At 46.5% G+C, this 21,025-nt stretch overlaps 1 protein-coding gene across 4 annotated transcripts in view; it reads left to right on the top strand.

The window, feature by feature from the left end:
* The window catches only part of LOC138491668 (phospholipid scramblase 2-like), a 412,550-nt gene that overhangs the window by 48,417 nt on the left and 343,108 nt on the right, over positions 1 to 21,025 (top strand). For 3 of the 4 annotated variants that reach the window (XR_011276070.1, XM_069618313.1, XM_069618311.1), the window contains exons 2-3: positions 13,827 to 13,859; positions 20,403 to 20,507. Coding sequence is in view for 3 of the 4 variants with exons in the window: in XM_069618313.1 (XP_069474414.1) it covers positions 13,847 to 13,859; positions 20,403 to 20,507 (118 nt within the window). In the remaining variant the exon portion in view is untranslated. The remainder of the gene's footprint in view (positions 1 to 13,826; positions 13,860 to 20,402; positions 20,508 to 21,025) is intronic. The other variant, XM_069618312.1, reaches the window with a different exon arrangement.

The raw sequence follows: 21,025 nt of genomic DNA, 5'->3' as shown, positions 1-21,025 counted from the left end.
ACTTCAGGTGGACACGATGGCCCTGGTCTGTCATTTATCAACTGTTTTCAATATTGCGACCCCTATCATTTTCAGGGGAGGGCAGGAATGGCCATCACGCCCGATGCAGGAAGGCCCATGCTCTGCATTCTTACCTACTCGCCCACGAAAGCAGTATTGCTATTATCACTAAGCTGCCATCTGGTCTGCTCCTATTTCTTGTTTGTTCATAAGGGACCTAGACTTGCTGCTCTTTAAAAAAGAATTTCCTCATGTCCTGCTGTTGGAAATAAATATGTATAGGTCCTGGCAGTGAACCAGGAGGTTCACAGGTGAGTGGGCAGAGGGTTAGCTGTGGGCTCTGGTGAGGTGCCCCATTTCAGACTGCCGAGGGCCAGGTGAAAGCTTCTCTGTGCACACTGATCCACACCATATCAATCCCCCACACCACAAAACCCCCTCCCAGACAAACCTACGAAACTCCATGGTACTCTAAACAAACCGCACCCGCCCCACAAAATCCCATTACACCACACCAAATCCCACTCTGCCACTCCCACACCAATTTACACCACTCGTACCACTCTACACCACTCAACCACTTCCTACCAACACCTTTGTTAGGGAGAATTCTCATAAGTGCTAATTCCCTTCACCTTGGAGACCCTTCACCGGAGGGGCCGGTGTGGCACCCTTCCCCCCCCCCCACCCCCCCCCCGTTAATTTGTCCACCTCATGAAAGGCCGCCTCAGGTTCTGAAACAATCTCCTGAGGATGCCTTTTTCGGTAAATTTCAAGCGCTTATGCGCACCGACCCCATGAGGGGATATTTCAAGGAGATATGTCCACCCGCGCCTCCGGCTCCACCCATTCCGACGGTTCTGCCGGTGCCTCCCTTGCCCCATGGTGCCTCCCCTGCACTTCCGCCTGTGCCACCATTGTCCCCAGTGGACAAGGCAGTGCCTGACACGGCTCAGCAGGATCCGGACCTGTCAGATGACCCTCAAGGCGATCAGGACAACGAGGACCTGCCCCGCTCTACCAGAGCTTTCCATGACCGGGTACTGGACATGATGAGCTTCTTAGATTTTCCTGTGCCCGAGGCACCTGCTCTGCAGGAGGGCGTGCTTTCTGGGGCGTTCACCTTGTTTCCTTTGGAGCGTACCGGCCTGTTCTTGCAGAAGGATGTTCTGGCCGAGGTCCGAAAGTGTGGGAAAAGTCGCACTCTGGACTTTTTGTAAATAAAAAGATGGACGCGAGGTACAGGATACATTCCTCGGAAGAAGTGGCCTTGTCGTCTTGTCCACCTCCCTCCTCAACAGTGGTGGCTGCGGCCACGTTGCAATCCAGACCTGCAGCTTCCTCCTCCTCCGTGACGGTGACTCCAGTCTTGGGAAAGGAGGACAAGCTCCTGGACTCCCTAGGGAGGAAAATCTTTGCCAATTCGGCCTTGCAGCTCAGGCAGGCCAATGCAGAATTGATTTTGGCGGGAGCTAACATGCGGATGTGGAGAGGTCTGTCGGAGTTTGAGGAGCACATTCCAGTCGAGAAGCTGGAGGATTTCAGAGGAGGCCTTTCCGATGCCAGGGTCTTGGCCCAGGATCTCCTGGAGGCTGCGGCTCATCACGTAGACACCGCGGCTTGGGGTCTGATGCTAGGGGTTGATACCTCGCAGCAAGCATGGCTGCATGCCACTAAGTTCTCGAAGGAGGTGCAAGACAAGATTCTGGTCCTTCCAATTGATGGTAAGGAGCTTGTTCACTCTTCTACTGATGTAGAGCTCACCAAAACCAAAGACCGCACTCAGACGGCCAAATCTTTGTCTGTTCTGGTTAAAGCTCCCTTCAAGGCTCAAAGGCCGTTGTCGCCTACCCCACCCCTCAACCCTCCTTTTCAGCTGTCGGGCTCACCCTCCCTCAAGGCCGAGGTTCAGGAACTTCTGCTCCTCAGAGCTGTGGAACCCGTTCCCCTTGGGGAGCGAGGGGAGGGCTTCTACTCCCGGCGTTTACGGTGTCCAAACCCAACTAGGCTGGCCTGCGCACCATCCTAGACCTTTCCCAGTTCAATCTTTCCCTACCCCAATAGAAATTCAAGATGATCACGCCTGGCCAGATTCTCTCCTCATTGCAGGTGGGCGATTGGCTCAGCGTGGTGGATCTTCAGGATGCGTACATGCATATCCGGATTTGGAACCCACACAGGAGATACCTCTGTTTCTCTTTGGGAGAGGAGCACTTCCAGTTTAGGGTGCTTCCTTTTGGCCTCAGTTCGGCGCTGCATGTCTTCACGAAGATGTCGGTGATCGCGGCCCATCTTCATCTCCAGGGTATCCATGTGTATCCCTACTTGGACGACTGGCTCCTATGCAGCCCTTCCCCGTTGGCAGCAGCGGGCAACCTCCAGTCTCTCCTTCAGCTCCTGTTCCATCTTGGGCTGTCGGTGAACTGGCGGAAATCCTCCATGACGGTCTCACAGGACCTGACTTTCCTGGGTTTTCGTTGGAACACGATAGACTGCCGAGACAGAATAGCGGATCTGTTGGCCACGTGTCAGATGTTTACGCTGTCGGAGAGCATATTGGTCCGGTGGTTCCAGAGGCTTCTGGGCCTCATGGCCTCGTGTGTACTGCCTCTTCCTCGTCTCAAAATGAGACGGACCCAGATGGCTCTTCGGAACTCCTGGCGTCAGGCTGTGGACCCGGATTCCAAACGGATAATGATTCCATGAGTGGACCTGGACTGGTGGTCTTCTCTCAGCAACCTGTCGGTGGGCGTGAGGTTCCAGGACCCAGCCCCCATGATGACGATTACAACAGACTCCTCCCTTTTCGGGTGGGGTGCGATGTTAGATCTTCTTCAGGTCTCGGACCTTTGGTCACCTCAGGACAAGCTCCTGCACATAAATCAATTGGAGCTTCTGGCGCTCAAGGTGTTCAGACCTCTCATTGTCAACAAGGTGGTCCGCATAAGAACGGACCATACAGTGTCAATGTACTACATAAACAAGCAAGGTGGAATGAAGTCTCCCCCTCTCGTGGATCTGTCCATCCAGATTTGGGAGTGGGCCGTGCTTCATGGTGTCTAGCTGCTTGCAGTGCACATCCCATGCCGGCTGAATGTCGCCACGGATGGCCTCAGCCTGACGGACAGTGGTCAGCTACGAGTGGGAGTTGAAGGCGGAGATCCTCTCATGGATTTTCTCGCATTGGGGCACACGCAGGTGGACCTCTTCGCCACAGCGGTAAACAAGAAGCTTCCTCAGTACGCCTCCAGAGAGGGGCTGGGAGCCTCCTCTCTGGGGGACGCACTCGAGATCCCATGGCACAACATGAGAGCCTACGCCTTCCCGCCTCTTCCTCTGGTTCATCGAGCAATTTGGAAGTTGAAGAGTTCTGTCAACTGTTCTCTTCTACTGATAGCTCTGTGGTGGCCGGCCAGGTTTTGGTTCTCGGAACTTCAACACCTGTCCGTGTGTCCGCCGATCAGGTTACCAGTAACTCCCAATCGTCTTCACCAAGGGGAACAGCAGATGTGGCACCCCTCCCCACAATCGCTGAACTTTGCGGCGTGGTGCCAGAGTTCACGGCTCTAGAGCCTTTGGGTTTGTCTGCGGATAAAATGCACATTATCCAGGCAGCCAGGAAACCCTTGACCAGATCCCAATACAAGAGTAAATGGCTCAGGTTCTGTCATTCGTGTTTGGAGAAAGAATTGGACCAGAGGATGCCGACGATTGACACATTGCTGTCCTTTGTCTCCTCCCTAGCAGAGTCAGGGGTTCATGTCTTGTCCTGCAGGTCTTATCTCTCGGCGATTTCCGCCTACCTCTCTACAGACCGGTGTTCTTATTCGTTAACTAACCCAGTGGTGAAGACATTTTGCTTGTTTGACACGCCTCTACCCTCCGGTTCGTAGTCTGCACCCGCCTTGGGACCTAAATGTAGTCCTGATGGCGCTGTGCCATAAATCTTTTGAGCCAATGGCTACGGTTGACCTCAAGTACGTGTCCTGGAAATTGTACTTTCTGGTAGCCGTTACGTCAGCGAGGAGAGTGAGTGAGTGAACTCCAGGCATTGTCAGTGGAGCATCCTTTCTTGGTCTTTCACAAGGACAAGGTAGTCCTTCAGACAAACCCAGCTTTCCTACCAAAGGTAGTGACCGAATTCCATCTGAATCAGTCAATTTCCCTTCCGGTCTTTTTTCCGAACCCTGCCTCAGAGGCGGAAAGGGTTCTACACTGCCTGGATGTCCGAAGAGCTCTTAAGTTCTACCTGGACAGGACTGCTGAGCTTCGGAGCTCTTCCCAACTGTTGGTGACCTTCGGTAAACCCCAGGGCAGGCCGGCGTCGAAGGCATCCATTTTCAGATGGATTGTTGCCTGTATCACGGAATCTTTCACCGTCCAAAAGCTGAAATCTCCTAAAGGTATCCATGCACATCAGGTGCGAGGCAAGGCAGCCGCGGTTGCTTTTCAGAAGTATGTTCCCTGGGAGTCCATCGCTAGAGCAGCTACTTGGGCCTCGCCATCTGCTTTCTGTAAGCATCACTGCCTCGATATGAGCGCTAGAGCTGACGCTCAGTTCGGCCAGGCTGTGCTGAAGAACCTGTTTCAGTAAGGAGTATTTCCATCCACCCATAGTTCCTGTAAGGAGTGCTTGGGAATCTCCCATAAGTATGGAGGAAAGGGGATGGGACGTGGGAGTATTCCAGGTTACTCACCGTAGTTACCACTTTACTCCTATCCATAGTCCCCTTTCCTCCATACGGCCGCCCGCCGTCCCCACTAATAAGGTTCCTCTGTTATTGATAATGGGTCTTTGACCCTGCGATAGAAAAGGACTTGTGGGCGGCGCCAATGTGGGCGGGGCTACAGCCACATGCTGGGCCCCATGCAGGAAAGAGAGGGACACATTTTTGCAAAAAATGTGGATGCTTTTTACAAAGTGCTCCGGTCCCGTCCCATAAGATGGAGAGATGTCCCATAAGCATGGAGGAAAGGGGACTATGGACTAGGAGTAAGGTGGTCACTACGGTGAGTAACCTGGTAATTTTCCCGACCGCGAACACAGGTAGCTAAAAATCACAGGAGCCATGTTTTTCAAGATGGCGCCTTAAGCCCCTTTTGTTTAAATGGGTCCCGGTCTTCTTTTTTTTTTGCCATTTCTTTTTGGAAAGGTCCTTCTAGTGTTTGTCTCTGCGTGCCAAACCAGGTTTGGTCCCTTTGTTTGTGTGCCTTTGGCGGGCTTCAGGACTGAAGTCCACCCTTGTCCGTGTCTAGGGTGGGCAGGAAATGAGGGAGGTGCCCAAACTCCCTGTGCTTAGTCTCCTTGGAGACCCAAATGCACTCTGACATGATTGGCTGGCTGACTGTCTGGCATGGACAGCCACCCTGCTGGGTGAGTGACAGCTAGGCTGGAATGAAAGGGAGAGAACTGTTTAAAAGGCGAGTCTCTTGGACTGGAAAGCAATCAACCGTTGGAACGAAAGAATCGAAGAAGAGCTGAAAGAGGATGGCTGCTCCTGGAGCATTGGTTTGCCTGGTGAAGCCCTGCTGCAGGTCCGAATTGCCAAACTCCATTTGACAGAGCAGCTCCTTCAAGGATGGCTTCTTCCTTTTGAGTTGGTGGGGTCAAATCAACTCCTAAAACATTGGGAGACCACTATCGGGGCTGGTTAGGATTAATCAGGGAGAGGGACACCAGTTTTTGTTCTTGAATCTGCAGCTACTGGAACTGGATTGACTCCATCTTGTTTGCTTTCGTCAACTATTGCGTGCAGTGCAGGAGTCCTCTGACGTCCTCCCTCTTGTCCCCACGACTGAGGCCCAGGAACAGCGAGATCTGCAGGAACCGACGACTTCAGCAGCATTTGTTTCTTCATACAAAGGTACTGTGCCAACCCGATTGAGAGAACGCCGCTCTTGCGGTGAACGTTTGTGAAACCTTCCCAATTTACAGGCCTAATCAGCTTGTGACCCAACAAATTCTTTTTCACCTAAACTACTTCTGAGAACTTTTGCAAAGACTTTACCGTTTGATACCAGAACTGTTCTTTCCTATCCAGAAAACTAGCCCATTGACTTTGGTCTGGCCTATTGGCTTGAATTGAACTCCTCTGGTGAACTGACTATTTGCACTGTCTAATAAGTATATGTGATCTATTCTACTTACTTTTGTCCCTTTTGCTCACTGCTAAGTAACTGAACTGCCATATTGCTCCTATTTCAGGGGAGCTCAAACTCTCTATCTTTTGGTATTGAAGTGTATGGGTATATAATGTCTTCTACTAGTAAAATGTTTTCTAAATGATTGTGTAATACCAAGAAACCTTGAGTATAAGTGTCTACTTGAACCATTGTGATTGAAAGTCCTCTGTGTAACTACTTGTACTGTTCACATTCACTCTTGAGATAAGCCTGGTTGCTCAGCTCGCTACCAAAAACTGTGTGGTACAGACATATACCAAAGGTTGTTCTTGCTTACACCTGTAGTCATAATTGTATGTGGTGGTCCCAGAGGGTACTGCATGCAATTCTGCCTAACACACCTTCCCTAACACTTGACACCATGCCACACCACTCTACACCGGAGTCCATTCCACACAATTTATCAAACCCAACACCACTCATCAACACTACTCCACTCTCACACTTTACTTCACTCCACCACCTCTCTTCCAACACACCCACAAAGTTCCCTACTGCCTCCCACCCTAACTCACTTTAAATCGCTATCCTTACCGTAAAAGTTCCCAACATGTCTGCAAGTTAGTGTTTGACACGTAACTTTATCTATACACGCAGTAAAGTATATTTGCTATGTTTATTACTAATTTGATGCATCTGCAAATGCTAACTAGTAGATCTGTTTAGAATTACTGAAACCCAAGCATTTACTGCATTCTTACCTATGAATGTAAAATTCAATAAACTGCACATGCCAGAACTATGCTATGCCAGTACTTGCTTTTAATTCTTAGTTTGAACCCTAACTTTTTTTTTTCGAAGTCCCTTTTCTAAGAATTCCCCTAATCGAAGTCTGGTGTAGTAGGTTAGCTATACCCATGGTTCAGCTGTGCCAAGGTGTTTTCATATAGTTGGAAGGAGTACCCTGCTGACTGCTTACCTACCTTGACTGCAGCACCTTTTGTCCTCCCAGCACTGCGAGCAGAGCTCTTGCTGGACATTGGTTGGCTTCCTGGAGGAGGCGGACTTCGTCGCGGTCACGTGACGAATCACGTGACTCACAGCCCGCATTTAGTGCCGGCCCAACCACCCTTGCGGCGTTAAGCCCTGGAGGCAGTAAGGGCTGGAGACGCTGTTTTGCTGTTCGGCTGTGGCCGTGTTCGTGTGCAGTGAGCATTTCAGTTCAGAAGTACTTTGTACTATTCCGTAAGCTACATAAGTCCTCAATTGCCACAAGGGTAAGGGGGAGAGACGGACTCTGGCAGCTCCTTAAGCTGTCGGGCGTGCCTTACCCTGCGGCTGGATAGCCCTGTGAAGTCCCGCTTTGCCGTGGCGAAATGAGTTCTCATATTCTACATACTTTGCCCCTCTCCAAACTATTCCATCTGTCTGCAGTGGGCGGATTTAAATGATTTGCAAACCTAGCGAACCATATCGTCTCACAGCGGAGATGCCGTGTGACATACGCCAACGGATTGTCAGAATCCCAAGCGTTCCCAGAGGAACGACCCCTTACAAAGGTGACAAAGTTATGTTCAACTCCTAAGCAATCATTACCTAAAAGTAAAATGAATCAAAAGGAAAAGTTGAAAACGCCCAATAAACGCAATGTTGACATACGTAATTATGGATTTGGAGTGAAAAGTAAACCTGTTGCAAATCTGATCCCTGCTGCATCTATGCCGCTGGTTTTACCATCCAATGTTAGTCCGCCGACTGATTCGGTAGTGTGCATGACCAAGGTTGGTTCACAAAGCATTATTGCTGAAACTGCTGTATGTGTGCCAGCCAATTCCATAATGTGTTCAATTAAAAACACTATGCCTATGTCAGATTCTCATATGCATGCCGAGGGAAATGTCACTTTGCCAGAAATGCCAATCCCACTTTCTGATAGTATGTTATTAGAAAATGTCTCCATAGGTGTCCCAGTTGTTGCAGCCCCCAATATGAATGGCATTGCAAAGGAAATCACAGGCACCACAGATACCAACATCATGAGTACCTCGATTAGAGTAACCAAATCTAATTTATCTAAATCCCCTGAGATGTTTAATCAATCGGAAAACAGCATCTCCACATTGGACATCTCTTATATCCCTCCAACCCCACTGAGGCTAAATAACGCCCCTCTGAGTTCGGAAAAAGTACTCAATTCCTCGAAATCTACCACGTTAACATTAGAAGTTATGAACATCGCTCTCATGGCTCTTGCGAAACTCTTTGAAACTGTTGATAGTTCATTAAAAAATGTGACTGAGAATATCAAAGCAATGGAAATAGATCAAAAGAAACGCAATTTAGTTGCCAACTCCAGGCACAATGACATATATAATAAATTGATCCACATTATTGATCATCAAAATGAAATGACACAGCGTGCGACTCAAAAACCAGATGAAAATCCAAAAACCAACATGATAGGAATTTGTGCTTCTACCCAAACACTTGAAGACCTTGACTGTGAAATCATAGAAGTGATTCTAGACTCACAAACATACCTTCCTCCCCAAATGTTAAATTATCAACATAAGGCTAACTCGGACATTCCGTTTGTTGGTATTATAAAAGAAAAAATTGTAACGGCTACCTCCACATATCGGCACGTGAACTGCCCGCTCTCACAAGGAGAACAAAGGTCAGACTGTGGACAAAAATCCCAAACCACGTATTCAGTTTTCGACATGAAAGTGGCCAATGAAGCCATAATCAAGTCAAAAAATAAGAACTGTAATAAACCCTCAGACCAATTGAAAAAGACAAAAAATGAAAAATCTGCGAAGATATCAGGAAATTCTTCCACCAAACAATTTATTAACACTCTTGCTAAAGCAAATTTGAGATCGACAGCGGCTGCAGACTCTATTCAATCGTCAAAACAAATTGCAGACCATCCTCCACTAGATGAACTCATCAAATTGGTTGAAAAACAGAAGTCTGCACACGATAAAAACCCTGATGCGATTATGAAGCCCTTGCCAGTCATCGGTGATGATCAGAAAATAGAGAACAATGAGGTTAACAAAGATTTAGCAGATTCAAGAAAGGCCCTAAGACATGAAATCGATTCGTATCTTGAGTCCCGAACGTTTGAACCACCAATCTTCCCAATTATAACGAATGGCCCTGCCAAATGCTCTACTGTGACTCATTCTGACACATTGTCAAAGACGAGTGCAACAACAAATAGTCCAGGAAAGCGAGTCTCGTTTGCTGAGCTCGGTCCTTCCGGTGTTGAAAACAAGAGCCAAATCCACACCACCAATAATAACCTATTACAAACAGATCTAAATGAAATCAAAGATTCGATTGCGCGTCTGTGGCAACTCAATACTAGATCACAGACTGTATCATCCTCAAAACAAGCAAATGAAAGACGATGGACAAGCCTGCAATCTGTTCCAAATATAAAATCTTCCCTAGGCAAAATATCAATGCTATCTAACACCCGATTAGCAAAAGTAGAGAACAGACATTCCGTGACACTTTCGTGTAGACAGGACTTAGGTTTGTCATATAATATGAATCGTCAAAGCATCCTAAGACTTTTTGGTGATGTGAAATCATTACAAGAAATTCAGTCACAAGATCTTGATCAAATTGAATTTCCAATCGTAGATGATAACACCATAGTCCTGATATGGTCCCGGTCACTAGTAATCTATAACATCATTTGGGCCGCGCGACAGGACTTATTTAACTTGGGATTTCTACTCACTCGTAACGAAAACAATCAAAAACAAATTAAATCTTGCCTGAAACCAACACCTAGATCTGAATCTTACATCCCAAGAATTCCTGCTGACCCCATGAAAAACATGTATAATGCTCCAAACTATATGACTAGAGTATAACTAGCTAATAATGAAGAGTTTGCAGAGCTAGCAGTTTTGAGCTGGAACACACGGGGGTTTAAGCATCTAATCAACAACAAGGATAGCATATTGGGTGATTATGATCTAATTTTCTTGCAAGAAACATGGCTCTCCATTACACCAACGTGGAATAATTATGATGTGTTGCTTAATCCAGCTATAAAAGCAACCAGAGGCAGACCTATGTCAGGATTGCTTACAGCGTCAAACTCTTTAGCAGACATTCGGCTTTGTTCAACACATTCATCGAATGCATACATACAATGCTCTTACGTCACTATCAGACTGATTAAGATTGCATGCCTTAATATTTATTGGAATCCTATAGGCATAACATCTGCTCAGTTCTTCAAAAACTTAACGTCTGCTTTAGAGAATGCTAGGCTGAAATATGAAACTACTCACGTGATCATTGCTGGTGATCTAAATTTACATCTTGTAAATAAGAAAAAAGTGAAAGATAATGAACGTACATGCATGTGGAACAAATTTATGTAATCTTGGGATTTAATCATGCTAAATGGTACGTGCGTGGCTGACTCGCCTCCTCATGACACTTGGCTTAGGGAAAAACAATCAGCTATCATTGATTACATATTTGTTTCGAGAAGTTTGTTTGCACTTTCAAACAACTTTGCAGTCAAAACATCACAATACAGTGATCATCGACCATTAACCTTTAAGATCAACCTACACCTCACTTCAACTGCGCCAAGACATTTACTTAAAGGTCAATATGAAATTAATAATTCTTTAAATCGACTGAAATGGTCACATGAATCTCTAATTTCATATTATGACCATCTACAGTCTTATAAATCATGTGAGTCATCATCTGAACCAAATAAAATATCTCCGTTTAGCCTAATGCAACTATATGCCTCCCAACAAAGCATTAATACCAAAATAAGTAAAATCTCTGATAACATAGTTCGTTCTCGGAAAACAGCATTCAGATCACAAAAAAGAGAAGCCATGAAATTACCGGCTCATGTAAAAATACAAGCCATGAAATCCATCAAAACCAGCTATAAAAATTGGTTAAAAGAATACAAAATTACCAAACATCAGAATGATGGAGAACTCATGCTAACTGAAATTAAAAATAAAAACACGGCACAGCTTTGGCAATTACTAAATTCGGTAACCACCCCGTCCAACTATCTTCACACATTAATGGTGTTTCAGAATCTGACTGGTGCCTACATTTTAAAAATGTGTATGCTGCGCCAACTGCAAATGAAAATGTGTATATGACCTCCACTCCGTTTTCTCTTGAATTTGACGAGGATGATATTTATCGTTTTATCACCAAAGCCAGTATGTCCCGAGCCCCCGGCCCAGACGGTCTATCTAATGCCATCTTAAAAAAGAACATTGACCTATGGGCGCCGATCATATTCTCTCTTTTTCAACTTATCGGTCATCAAAAAATTCCGTCATCATTGACACAGTCGATCATCGTTCCCATCTTCAAAAAAGGCAACAGGCAAGACCTGTTGAGTTATCGGCCCATTGCCCTCCTTGATGTCTCTGGGAAAATTTTCTGCAGGCTGATATTGCGAGAATTAAACAACTGGTCACTACAGTTTTAACGAAGAGACCCTTTTCAAACTGGGTTTGTTTCGGGCATGGGCACGGCCATTAATTTAACTATTCTCAATGCCATTAAATGTTCGTATGCCGTGCGGAAGCAACCACTTTATATAGCATTTGTGGACTTTCGCATGGCTTTCGATTCAGTGGACAGAATACTGCTAACTCAGAAATTGGTGCGATATAGCTGTCCGGAAAACTTGATAAAAATTGTGACGCTGTTACATTCTAACACCTCTGTACAAGTTAAACTAAATATGGAGGGCTTACTTTCCAAATCTATTTAGACTGCAAGAGGCCTGAAGCAAGGGTGCATCCTTGCATCCACCTTATTTAATCTTTTTTTACTTGACATGGCTGATGATTTCATGAGAACTCAATCAGATCCTCCGAAGCTGGGTGATCACGTAATTCCCTGGCTTCTATATGCGGGCGATTTAATTCTGCTATCTCAAACTCCTTCTGGTCTTCAAAAAATGCTGAATGCTCTTGAGGCTTATGTTGCGAAAAATAACCTCACAATAAATGAGACCAAGACTCAAATTGTCACTCTTGGAAGACACCTAACTCACTCACATAATAAGTTCCAGTGGACAATGTGATAAACTTCAAGTAGTTACTGAGTATAAATACCTGGGCGTAGACTTTAACAATCTAGTATCTGAAAAGACAATCGAGATAAAACTTCAATCCAAACTAACAGGACTCATTTCCCAAGCAAAAATAATTCATGCTAGATTTGGAAAATTTTCCTGCATACCGATAATGAGGTTTTATCAGCAGAAAGTATTACCTATAATTGCATATGGCTCAGAATCTTTGTTACCCAGGTCTTCCAACTGCCTAACCAAATTAGAAGCTAAATTCTGGAAAACCATCCTTAATTTACCAAATGGCACCCCTAGTCTGTTGCTTAGGTTTGAACTTGGTCTGTTATCAATCCAATCATTGGTTACTTAGAAAATGTGTGTTCTGCTAAGAAAATGCATAACGGGTCTATTCAAACAAGATTGTCTAGCCATCTTAGCAAAGTATCTTCTAACATCATCTCATTCTTTTCCATTAAAATGGAGAACCCATGTACTGGATGCCCTTGTGGAGGCAAAAATCTCTATTGATATATTACTCACCAATCTGAACCGGGCAAAAACCAAAATTTTCCAAGCTGATTGGATTATGACCCAAGACAAATGTTCTAAATTAAAAAATTTTAACAGGATGTTTTTTGGTCATAAAGAATACCGAAGAATGGCAGACTACTTAGTTAGATGTCCATCCTTGAGCCTGAGACAAAAAATACTACGATTTCGATTTAAATTTATGGCCTGTCAATGAAATCTTGCTAAGACGAGGCCTCATAACTAAAGAGCTAAGTTATTGTCGATTCTGTTCTAATGGACCGATTCCTGAAACTTTGGAACACATTATTATGCAGTGTGAAGCCTTTGTACCTCAACGTTTAAAAATAGCCGAATGCTTAGCCTGGAATCTTGCTGATCACACGCTGAATGAAATATGGCATGAAATCTTTAACTCCAGAAAGATTTCAGTTAGAATCGCGACAATGCGATTGCTTGATCTGGCTTTTCCGTTTGTGGTAAAGATTGCAAATAACAACCATAGAATCAAATAAGGTGATTCCCTAGTAATTGAGAAGTTCCTTCTTTATATACTTACGTCACATGAAGCGCTTAACATCTCAACATGTAAAACTATGTAAAAAGTGTCCTATGTCATATATGCACAAGTGTTTTATTACATTTGTTGTCATGGATTTTAACTTATGAACTATCACATATTAGATGATCCTATGAAATATGGTGTGAAATCTGAAATGTTGTAACATAATACTGATTTTATTTGTTCATCTGTAAAAAGTGAAACAAAAAAATTTAAAGTTGTACTAACAACTAAATCAAATTAAATTAAATAAAAAAAAAATTATAATTCACTGCACGCTACATATTACACAAACAGCATTTGTTTCTATTTTTTGTTTAGTATTAGTAAGCCACTATTGTCCTAATGTTTCCTAGTTCTCTGCTGTGACAGTGTAATTAATGGTGGTGCCTTAAAATATATAACTTTTTCTTATGTTAATAATCTGACTTTTGTACAGATCTTAATGGCCCATTGTGAGATGGGCAATGCTTGGTCAAATGCTAAACATAATAAAATGTCTTGTCTTTCCAGATTCCTTACAACTTGCAAACATGGAATTGCATGGTAAGTTATGAAAATGGCAGCGTTGCCACTTTAATTCTGAGGTAGCAAGCAGGTCGATGTGTGGACTAGTTCCAGTCTTGTGAAACTAATAGATTGTTTAATTTTACTTTTCCCGCAACTGGGATCTGTATTGTTACACTCCATCTTTCCCAAACACAGATTTGTTTCAACAATTGTTACACATGGGTAGCTGAACCTTTTTTTCATTTAAACACAACGTGTATGCCTGGGACCCAGATCTAAATCTTGCGAGCGAACAGGCTTTGGTAAGTCTGCGAGTACCAATTGGGAGTAGCTAATGGCACTGGTAGAAATCTGCATAGGTGCTAATGTAACTGTGCACAGTTCTTGCATAGGTTATGGTGCACTGGTCATTTGCGATGTTATTGCATTTTTTAAAAGACGCCAGAGGACAACATGTTTGTTTACTAGGTGGCTGCTACTTGCCTCCCTATTCAGTTCTACCCTCTCTTCTCCCCACCCCCCCGACCCCGCCCGCTACACTTGTTTATTCTAAGTGGAGTGAAACATTGTGGTCTTAATCCTTAGCATGCGGGACGCAGGCTCTTTCATTTCATTGTTTGTGTTATAACTTGGCCTACCGTGCTGAATGTGTTAAGGCAACTAAAACAATCCTATAGCTCTTTGTTTTCCATGATCTAAAAAGTGAGTCCCCTCTGCCCCCCCCGCCTCCCCCCCGTTGCCCCTACTGAGAATGAACAAGGCCAAATGGCCTGTTCTATGTAGTGGTTGTCACAGGGCGGCTCTACAGTCACGTTAGCTCTGTCCCATACCATAGGAAAATATATATATGCAAGCAACTCTAGCCCAGGCACAAGGATAGTCCAGTAGTAAATAAAGGGCAATTCTGCTTTGAAACACCATCCACACAGCAACCCAAAACACTTGTTTCTGCCTTTCTGGATCTCACCAGTGAGGTAGGACCTAAGTGAGGTGTCTCTAGGCGCACAGCATAGGGTCCACCCTTGCTATCTTAAGGTGACTCAGGAGTTTTCATCATTTGTCAAGTGTAAATGTCCCTCCTACGAGACCAAACATGTTATATCCAATGGTGCTCACTTTGGAAGCTCTGTGATGTAACGAAGTATTGACCTTGTTCGTTCAGTGTCCTCAAAATAACATCTCTAATCAGGATATGTGTGGAACTGCTGATGCAATGTCCTTTCTTTCCTACTACTTGACAAATTATGTTCTTTGTATTTTGAAAGCTTTATTTCTCCAACAGTTTTTCTCTTTTGATACCTTTGGTCAGATTAAAGTGAGACAGGGCACTGAAAGGGACATGAACAAAGTGCATCCAATCGCAATCACTCTGTTTTCACTTCATTGAAGACAAACCGGATCTCCCTCAACCAAGCGTTCTTGCTATCCTGGCAGTCATGAAGCCTATTGCCCCCTCCTTTGTTTTGACCCCCCCCTGTTGGTTATCGGCATGCAACTGGAAATCTGACTGCCCTCTCCCAAGCGGGTGGTCTTAGATGGACCCTAAACTGAGATCACTATGGAACACAACACAATCCCATCATGCTGCATATAGGCAACAGGATAAAGTATTTTGCTCTTGTTGGACGCAGCTAATTCAAAACTGTCCGTCTGCCTCGCTTTCCCTTACATGCTAAATAAATGACCCAGTAGTTATTAGATTGGCAGTGTCTTAGCCAGCATATTCCAAGTGTGCGATGCATCCAAAAGTGGAGAAGTTGTCGACACGACTTTGTTTAGCTTAAGACCTGGACCGGGGCGTACCCCGCCCATCCTATTGGATGAAAGCATGACGACTTTGTGTCCCAAAGGCTAGAGCGTAAAGGTGCTAATAATGGTATGAACCTTTAGCTCAGATATTCATTGAATACAAACGAACACTTAAAAAGTAATGCTAATGCCCGCAGAAAATTTGACATTAATCCAGACCTCCAATGTGAGAGTCAAAATTTTGCTTTAAGAATCCACTCTAATCTATTTAAATGTCATACTAGCGTGACCGCTGCTACAAGCCTGACTTACAGGAAATTGTTAGTTTGGAAGATCATTCAATTTCCACTTCAATTGAAATGATACCTCGTCTGGAATTTGTGGTGTTGCAGAGAGCTCCACAAAAGAGGGGTTCTATGTAATGCACCTCAGAATCTACTTATTTAGTGGATGTGTGAAGCCAGATCTCAAAGTATGAAAATTCTCATCTGTCCCAAGTGGTACTTCCTCAATGCCATGCATGATATGATATGATATGATATGGTATTTGTAACGCGCCTATACACAAGTGTTTCAAGGCGCGACGAGGCAGGGAGGGAGGGAAACAAGGGGAAGAACAGACAAACGATCCTACTAGGCCAGGTGTCATTCAGATCGCGCAAGTGCAGAGGTAAGGGGGAAAAGGAGAAAGTGCAGGGGGAGGAGGTGGGGGGGAAGTGCAGTACAAGGTAAGTAGCGTAATAAAATAATAAATAAAAAGGGCCAGCTGGTGGCAAGTGCAAGGTAAGTGCAGAGCAAGTGCTGAGAAGTGCTGGGAAGGGGGGCTGTAGGGATACAGTGACAGTCCCACAGTGCAGGGGGAGCCAGGGAGGCAGTGCAAGTGGAGAGTGGCTGGGCCCTGGACCGAGGTCGCTGAGAGTGGCCCAGATGCAGGTTTAGTGCAGAACTCAGTGGGGAGTAAGCAGGTTTAGCAGGGGAGAGGGAGAGAGAAGGCAGAAGCGAAGAGGAAGGTTTTGAGGTACTTCCGGAACCGGAGATGGTTCTCCTCAAGTTTCAGGGAGGCAGGAAGGCTGTTCCAGAGGGAGGCCCCTGCTGCGGAGAGAGATCTACCCCCAGCTCGTTGCTTCGAGAAGCGGCTGACCATGAGGGAGTTGGAGACGGATGAGCGAAGGGCTCGTGAAGGAAGATATTTAGGAAGAGAGAGTTGAAGGTATTTAGGCCCCAGGCCCCAGAAGGCCTTGTGGACAATGCAGAGGGTTTTGAACTTAATCCTCGCAGCCACTGGGAGCCAGTGAAGAGATTTCAGTCCTGGAGAGATACGGTCCCTGGGCTTGAGGCCAAGGACAAGTCTCGCAGTTCTGTTCTGGATAAGTTGCAGAGGGCGGAGAGTGGAGGCAGGCAGATTAAGATAGAGGCTGTTACAGTAGTCCAGCCTTGAGAGAACCAGGGCTCGGGAGACAGTGAGCTTCTGGGGGAAGGAGAGGAAGGGAAGAATACCTCTGAGGAGGTGCAGCTGGTAGTGTGACTTCTTAGAGACGTCAGATATATGAGGAGAGAAGGAGAGTGTGGAGTCGAAGATGACCCCGAGGTTTTTAGCCTTGCAGGTAGGGGCGGGAAGGGGGCCAAGGGAGGCCGGCCAGAGAGCTGCAGGGAAGGAGGGAGTGGGTGTGCCGATGAGTAGAATCTCAGTCTTACTGGCGTTAAGGCAGAGGTCATTGGCAGCACACCATTCCTGGATAGCAGACAGACAGTCGGAGATGAGGGAAGGAGAGGAGGAGGCCGAGGGTAGCCTGAAAATGAGCTGGGTATCGTCCGCATAGCACTGGAAGTGGGGGCAGAGAGCGGCGATGCGGTGGGCAAGGAGTGCCAGATACTGGTTGAAAAGCCAGGGAGAGAGGTTGGATCCCTGGGGGACACCACAGGTGGAGAAAAAGATGTCAGAGAGGAAGGAGCCCATTTGGACCTGGGAGGGTCGACCGGAAAGGAAAGAGGTCAGCCAAGCCAGAGCCTGACCAGTGATACCCAGGTTATCACGGAGACGGTTGAGCAGGATGGCATGGTTGACAGTGTCAAAGGCAGAGGAGAGATCGAGCAGAATGAGAACACAGGGAGTGTTGGAATCGAGGTTAAGGAGCAGGTCCTCACGGATGTTCAGGAGAGCAGTTTCCGTGCTTCTGGCCGCTCTGAAGCCGGATTGATGGTCATGAAGATTACCAACAGATTCAGCATGGAGGTTAAGCTGGGAGATGGCCAGTTTCTCCAGGAGTTTGCCCAGGAAGGGAGTAATGGAGATTGGGCGATAGTTGGCCGGGCAGGAGGGGTCGGAAGAGGGTTTCTTGAGGAGGGGGTGCACAAGGGAGTGCTTGAGGGGGGATGGGAAGACTCCAGAGGCGAATGAGTGGTTGCAAAAGTCAGCCAGGGCAGGAGCCAGGGAGTCGATGTGGTCCTTGATGGTTTTGGAGGAACAGGGGTGAACCTGTTTAGACGAGGCTTTCATAGATCGGACTTGTCTGGAAACCTCATCAGCAGAAAAAGGTGGAAAAGCAGAGAAGGAGGGCGGAGGGGCGGCTGCAAGAGAGCAAGAGGAAGAGCCGGGAAGAGAGGGAGGGAGGAGAGCGGAGGAGAGCGAGGACAGGATGTCCTGAGTTTTTGAGATGAAGTGCGAGGCCAGTGCAGTGCAGAGGGCCTGGGAGGGGACAGGAGAGGTAGAGACTGCAGCAGGGTTGGCCAGCTCCTTGCAGATTTTAAAGAGTTCGGCCGAGTTATTAGATGCCTCAGAGATGCGGGCTTGGATAAGGGCTCTCTTCTTGGTGAGAACGGAGAGCCGGTATTGCCTTTGGAGCAGGCGGCAGGCCAGTTTGTCAGAGGATGAACATGAAGCACGCCATTTCCTCTCTGCCACCCTGCACTTGCGTTTTAGGGTGACGAGATCCGAGTCATACCAGGAGTTACATTTGGCTTTGGGCTTCAGGCGGATTCTCATGACGGGGGCAAGGATATCGAGAGTATCAGATATAGAGGAATAGAGCATGGAGAGGGCTGTGTCAGGGTGGGAGTCAGCCGGGGGGGGGGGAGGGGGCGAGAAGGTAGCAGCGAAAGCCTCAACTGACACGCGCTTCATGGGCCGGATGACCGAGAAGGTGGGTGGCAGTGAAGAGGGTGGCTTTGCCTGTGGGGTAGGGAGGGAGAGGTGGGAGGATAGGAGAAAGTGATCACTCCAGGAGAGAGGAGTGGAGAGAGGGAGGGAGAGGGGAAGGTCAGAAGAGATCAGAGCATCAAGAGTGTGCCCTGCAGAGTGAGTAGGCCCAGACGGGAGAATAGAGAGTGAGAGAGAGTTGCAGAGTTCGCGAAAGAGACCAGTGGGGGGACAGGAGGCATCGAGGTGGATGTTGAAGTCACCGAGAAAGAGGAGTTGGGTGGTTGAGGACAGGAGTGAGGAGGAGAGGTCAGCCCACTCAGAGAGGAAGGAGGAAATTTGACCAGGTGGCCGATAGATAGTAGCCACGGTAAGGGAATGGCTAGGAGAGAGAGAGAGTCGGCAGACAAGACATTCAAAAGAGGAGTAGGTCTGCGTAGGAGTGACAGTGGCAGGAATCCACTCAGGGAAGATAAGGGCAACACCACCCCCTGAACGGTTGGGCCTGGGCACGGAGAGGATCTTGTAGCCGTCAGGTAGGAGTGTGTCGAAGCTGGGGGCAGAGCTGGCAGTGAACCAAGTCTCAGTGAGACCGAGGACGTCGAGGTCCAGTTCCTCAAGAAGGCGACAGATATCAGAGGAGTGCTTGATGGCAGAGCGAGAATTTAGAGTGGCAATGTGGAGAAGGTTGCCACCCTTGAAAAACTTCCGGGGAGGGGTACAGATCAGAGGTACGCCCTGCGGAGGTGTTAGAGAAGGAGTTGAAGAGGGAGCAAGAGAAGGGGCAGGGAGGGAGGGGAGAGGCAAGGTAGCCGAGGACAGAGGAGGGGGGACAGCGGGAGCGGAGAGGAAGTTGATGAGGCATGGGAAGCGTCTATCAAAGAGGTGAAGGTTGGCTTGAGGGCCTTGGACCAAGACGGTCCCGTTAGCATAGACATTAATGATGGCTTTAGAGGAGTGGAAAGGGGCCAAGAGGACATCCCAACGGGTGCCACCATTAATGGGAGAGGTGGAGAAAGGAGAGAGCACAGCGACCATGTGAGGGGTCCATAGGTCAGGTGAAGGCACGAAAAAGAGAATGTCAGTGAGAGTTTCCTTGGAGCAGGCGCTCGTGTAGGTGTCAGCGATAGGGAGGCCTGGGTTGGAGACCAGGATGTCCTTTTTAAACTTTTTCCTACCGGATTTAGTGAGGAGAGCAGGATAGTCAATGGAGAAGCAGTTAGAGTAGATAGGCGAGATAGAGAGCACCATGGAGTAGGAGGGGAAGCGGACGCCACGAGTATGCAGACAGGAAGTCTGTTTTTGATGCTGCATTGGTATGTGGTTCTATGTCTGGTACTGCAACAATATCTCCATGCCCCAACTGGCAGGTTTTGCAACCTTTTCACCCAGTTCTATGCTGGCCGTTTATACTACCTTGCTTTGGAACACTTCCACTGTTAGGCTTGTTCTCTAGAGACCACTCCCTCCTAAGGCCCTTGACTCCACTCCTTCCATAAACTGTAATGAATGCTCTGATTGTTGGTTTGAGAGGGAAAGCGTTCCCTCATGCAGAAAAAGATCTGTCTAGATTTCCTACTCTAGCCATTGACTCTTCTTTGCATGTTTCTGATGGCACGTTCTCAATTCTTCCATTCAAATTCCCCAATATGTTTGCGCTAGACTAGTTATGAGTAACCTTTTCTGGTTTACAGATAACAAATTCCCTGGTGCTCTGAATGGTGGATTTGCAGGTCCAAATTACCCAGGAGCCCACGCTCCTCAGGGATATTCTCCTTACCCTCCTGGAACATTTCAAGGTAAAGGATGATCTGAAAATCAATCCATGCTTGCTTTTGCAAATAATATGCATGACTAGTGATTCGCACGATTATGTGTGTTGCCAGTTACACCATTTTAGGTTTTTTTTTTTTTTTTTTTGTATTGCATGGAGAAAAAGAAAGTGACCTCCTTAGGAGTAGTGCGATTTCCTAGAGCTTGACACTTCCTATGGCCTGTTTTGCATTGCTTTTATATGGCATGAAAGATTTTTTTTTGGGGGGGTGGGGTTCTGCATGCAGCAAGTTGAGTAATGTAGTGGGGTATTTGTAGTCTGTCGTAAAAAGAAATGCGGTTAGATTTTGTCAGATGGCGGCATTTTGTGTTATTGTGTACAGGATTAGTGCTTTTTGCCCTGTGGAGTTAACTTCTTTTTTCACTCCTACATACTAAGATGATTCAACATAGGTTATTTGTTTGGTTTACATGTGTTCAGCACTGTGCTAAGTGTTACATTGAAAGGGACTAACTCACATTTAATAGCAATTAACACAATTGT

Source organism: Ambystoma mexicanum, chromosome 10, assembly GCF_040938575.1.
Source record: "Ambystoma mexicanum isolate Mex_15411 chromosome 10, UKY_AmexF1_1, whole genome shotgun sequence".
NCBI lineage: Eukaryota > Metazoa > Chordata > Amphibia > Caudata > Ambystomatidae > Ambystoma > Ambystoma mexicanum.
This window is presented reverse-complemented; position numbering and strand designations above follow the sequence as displayed.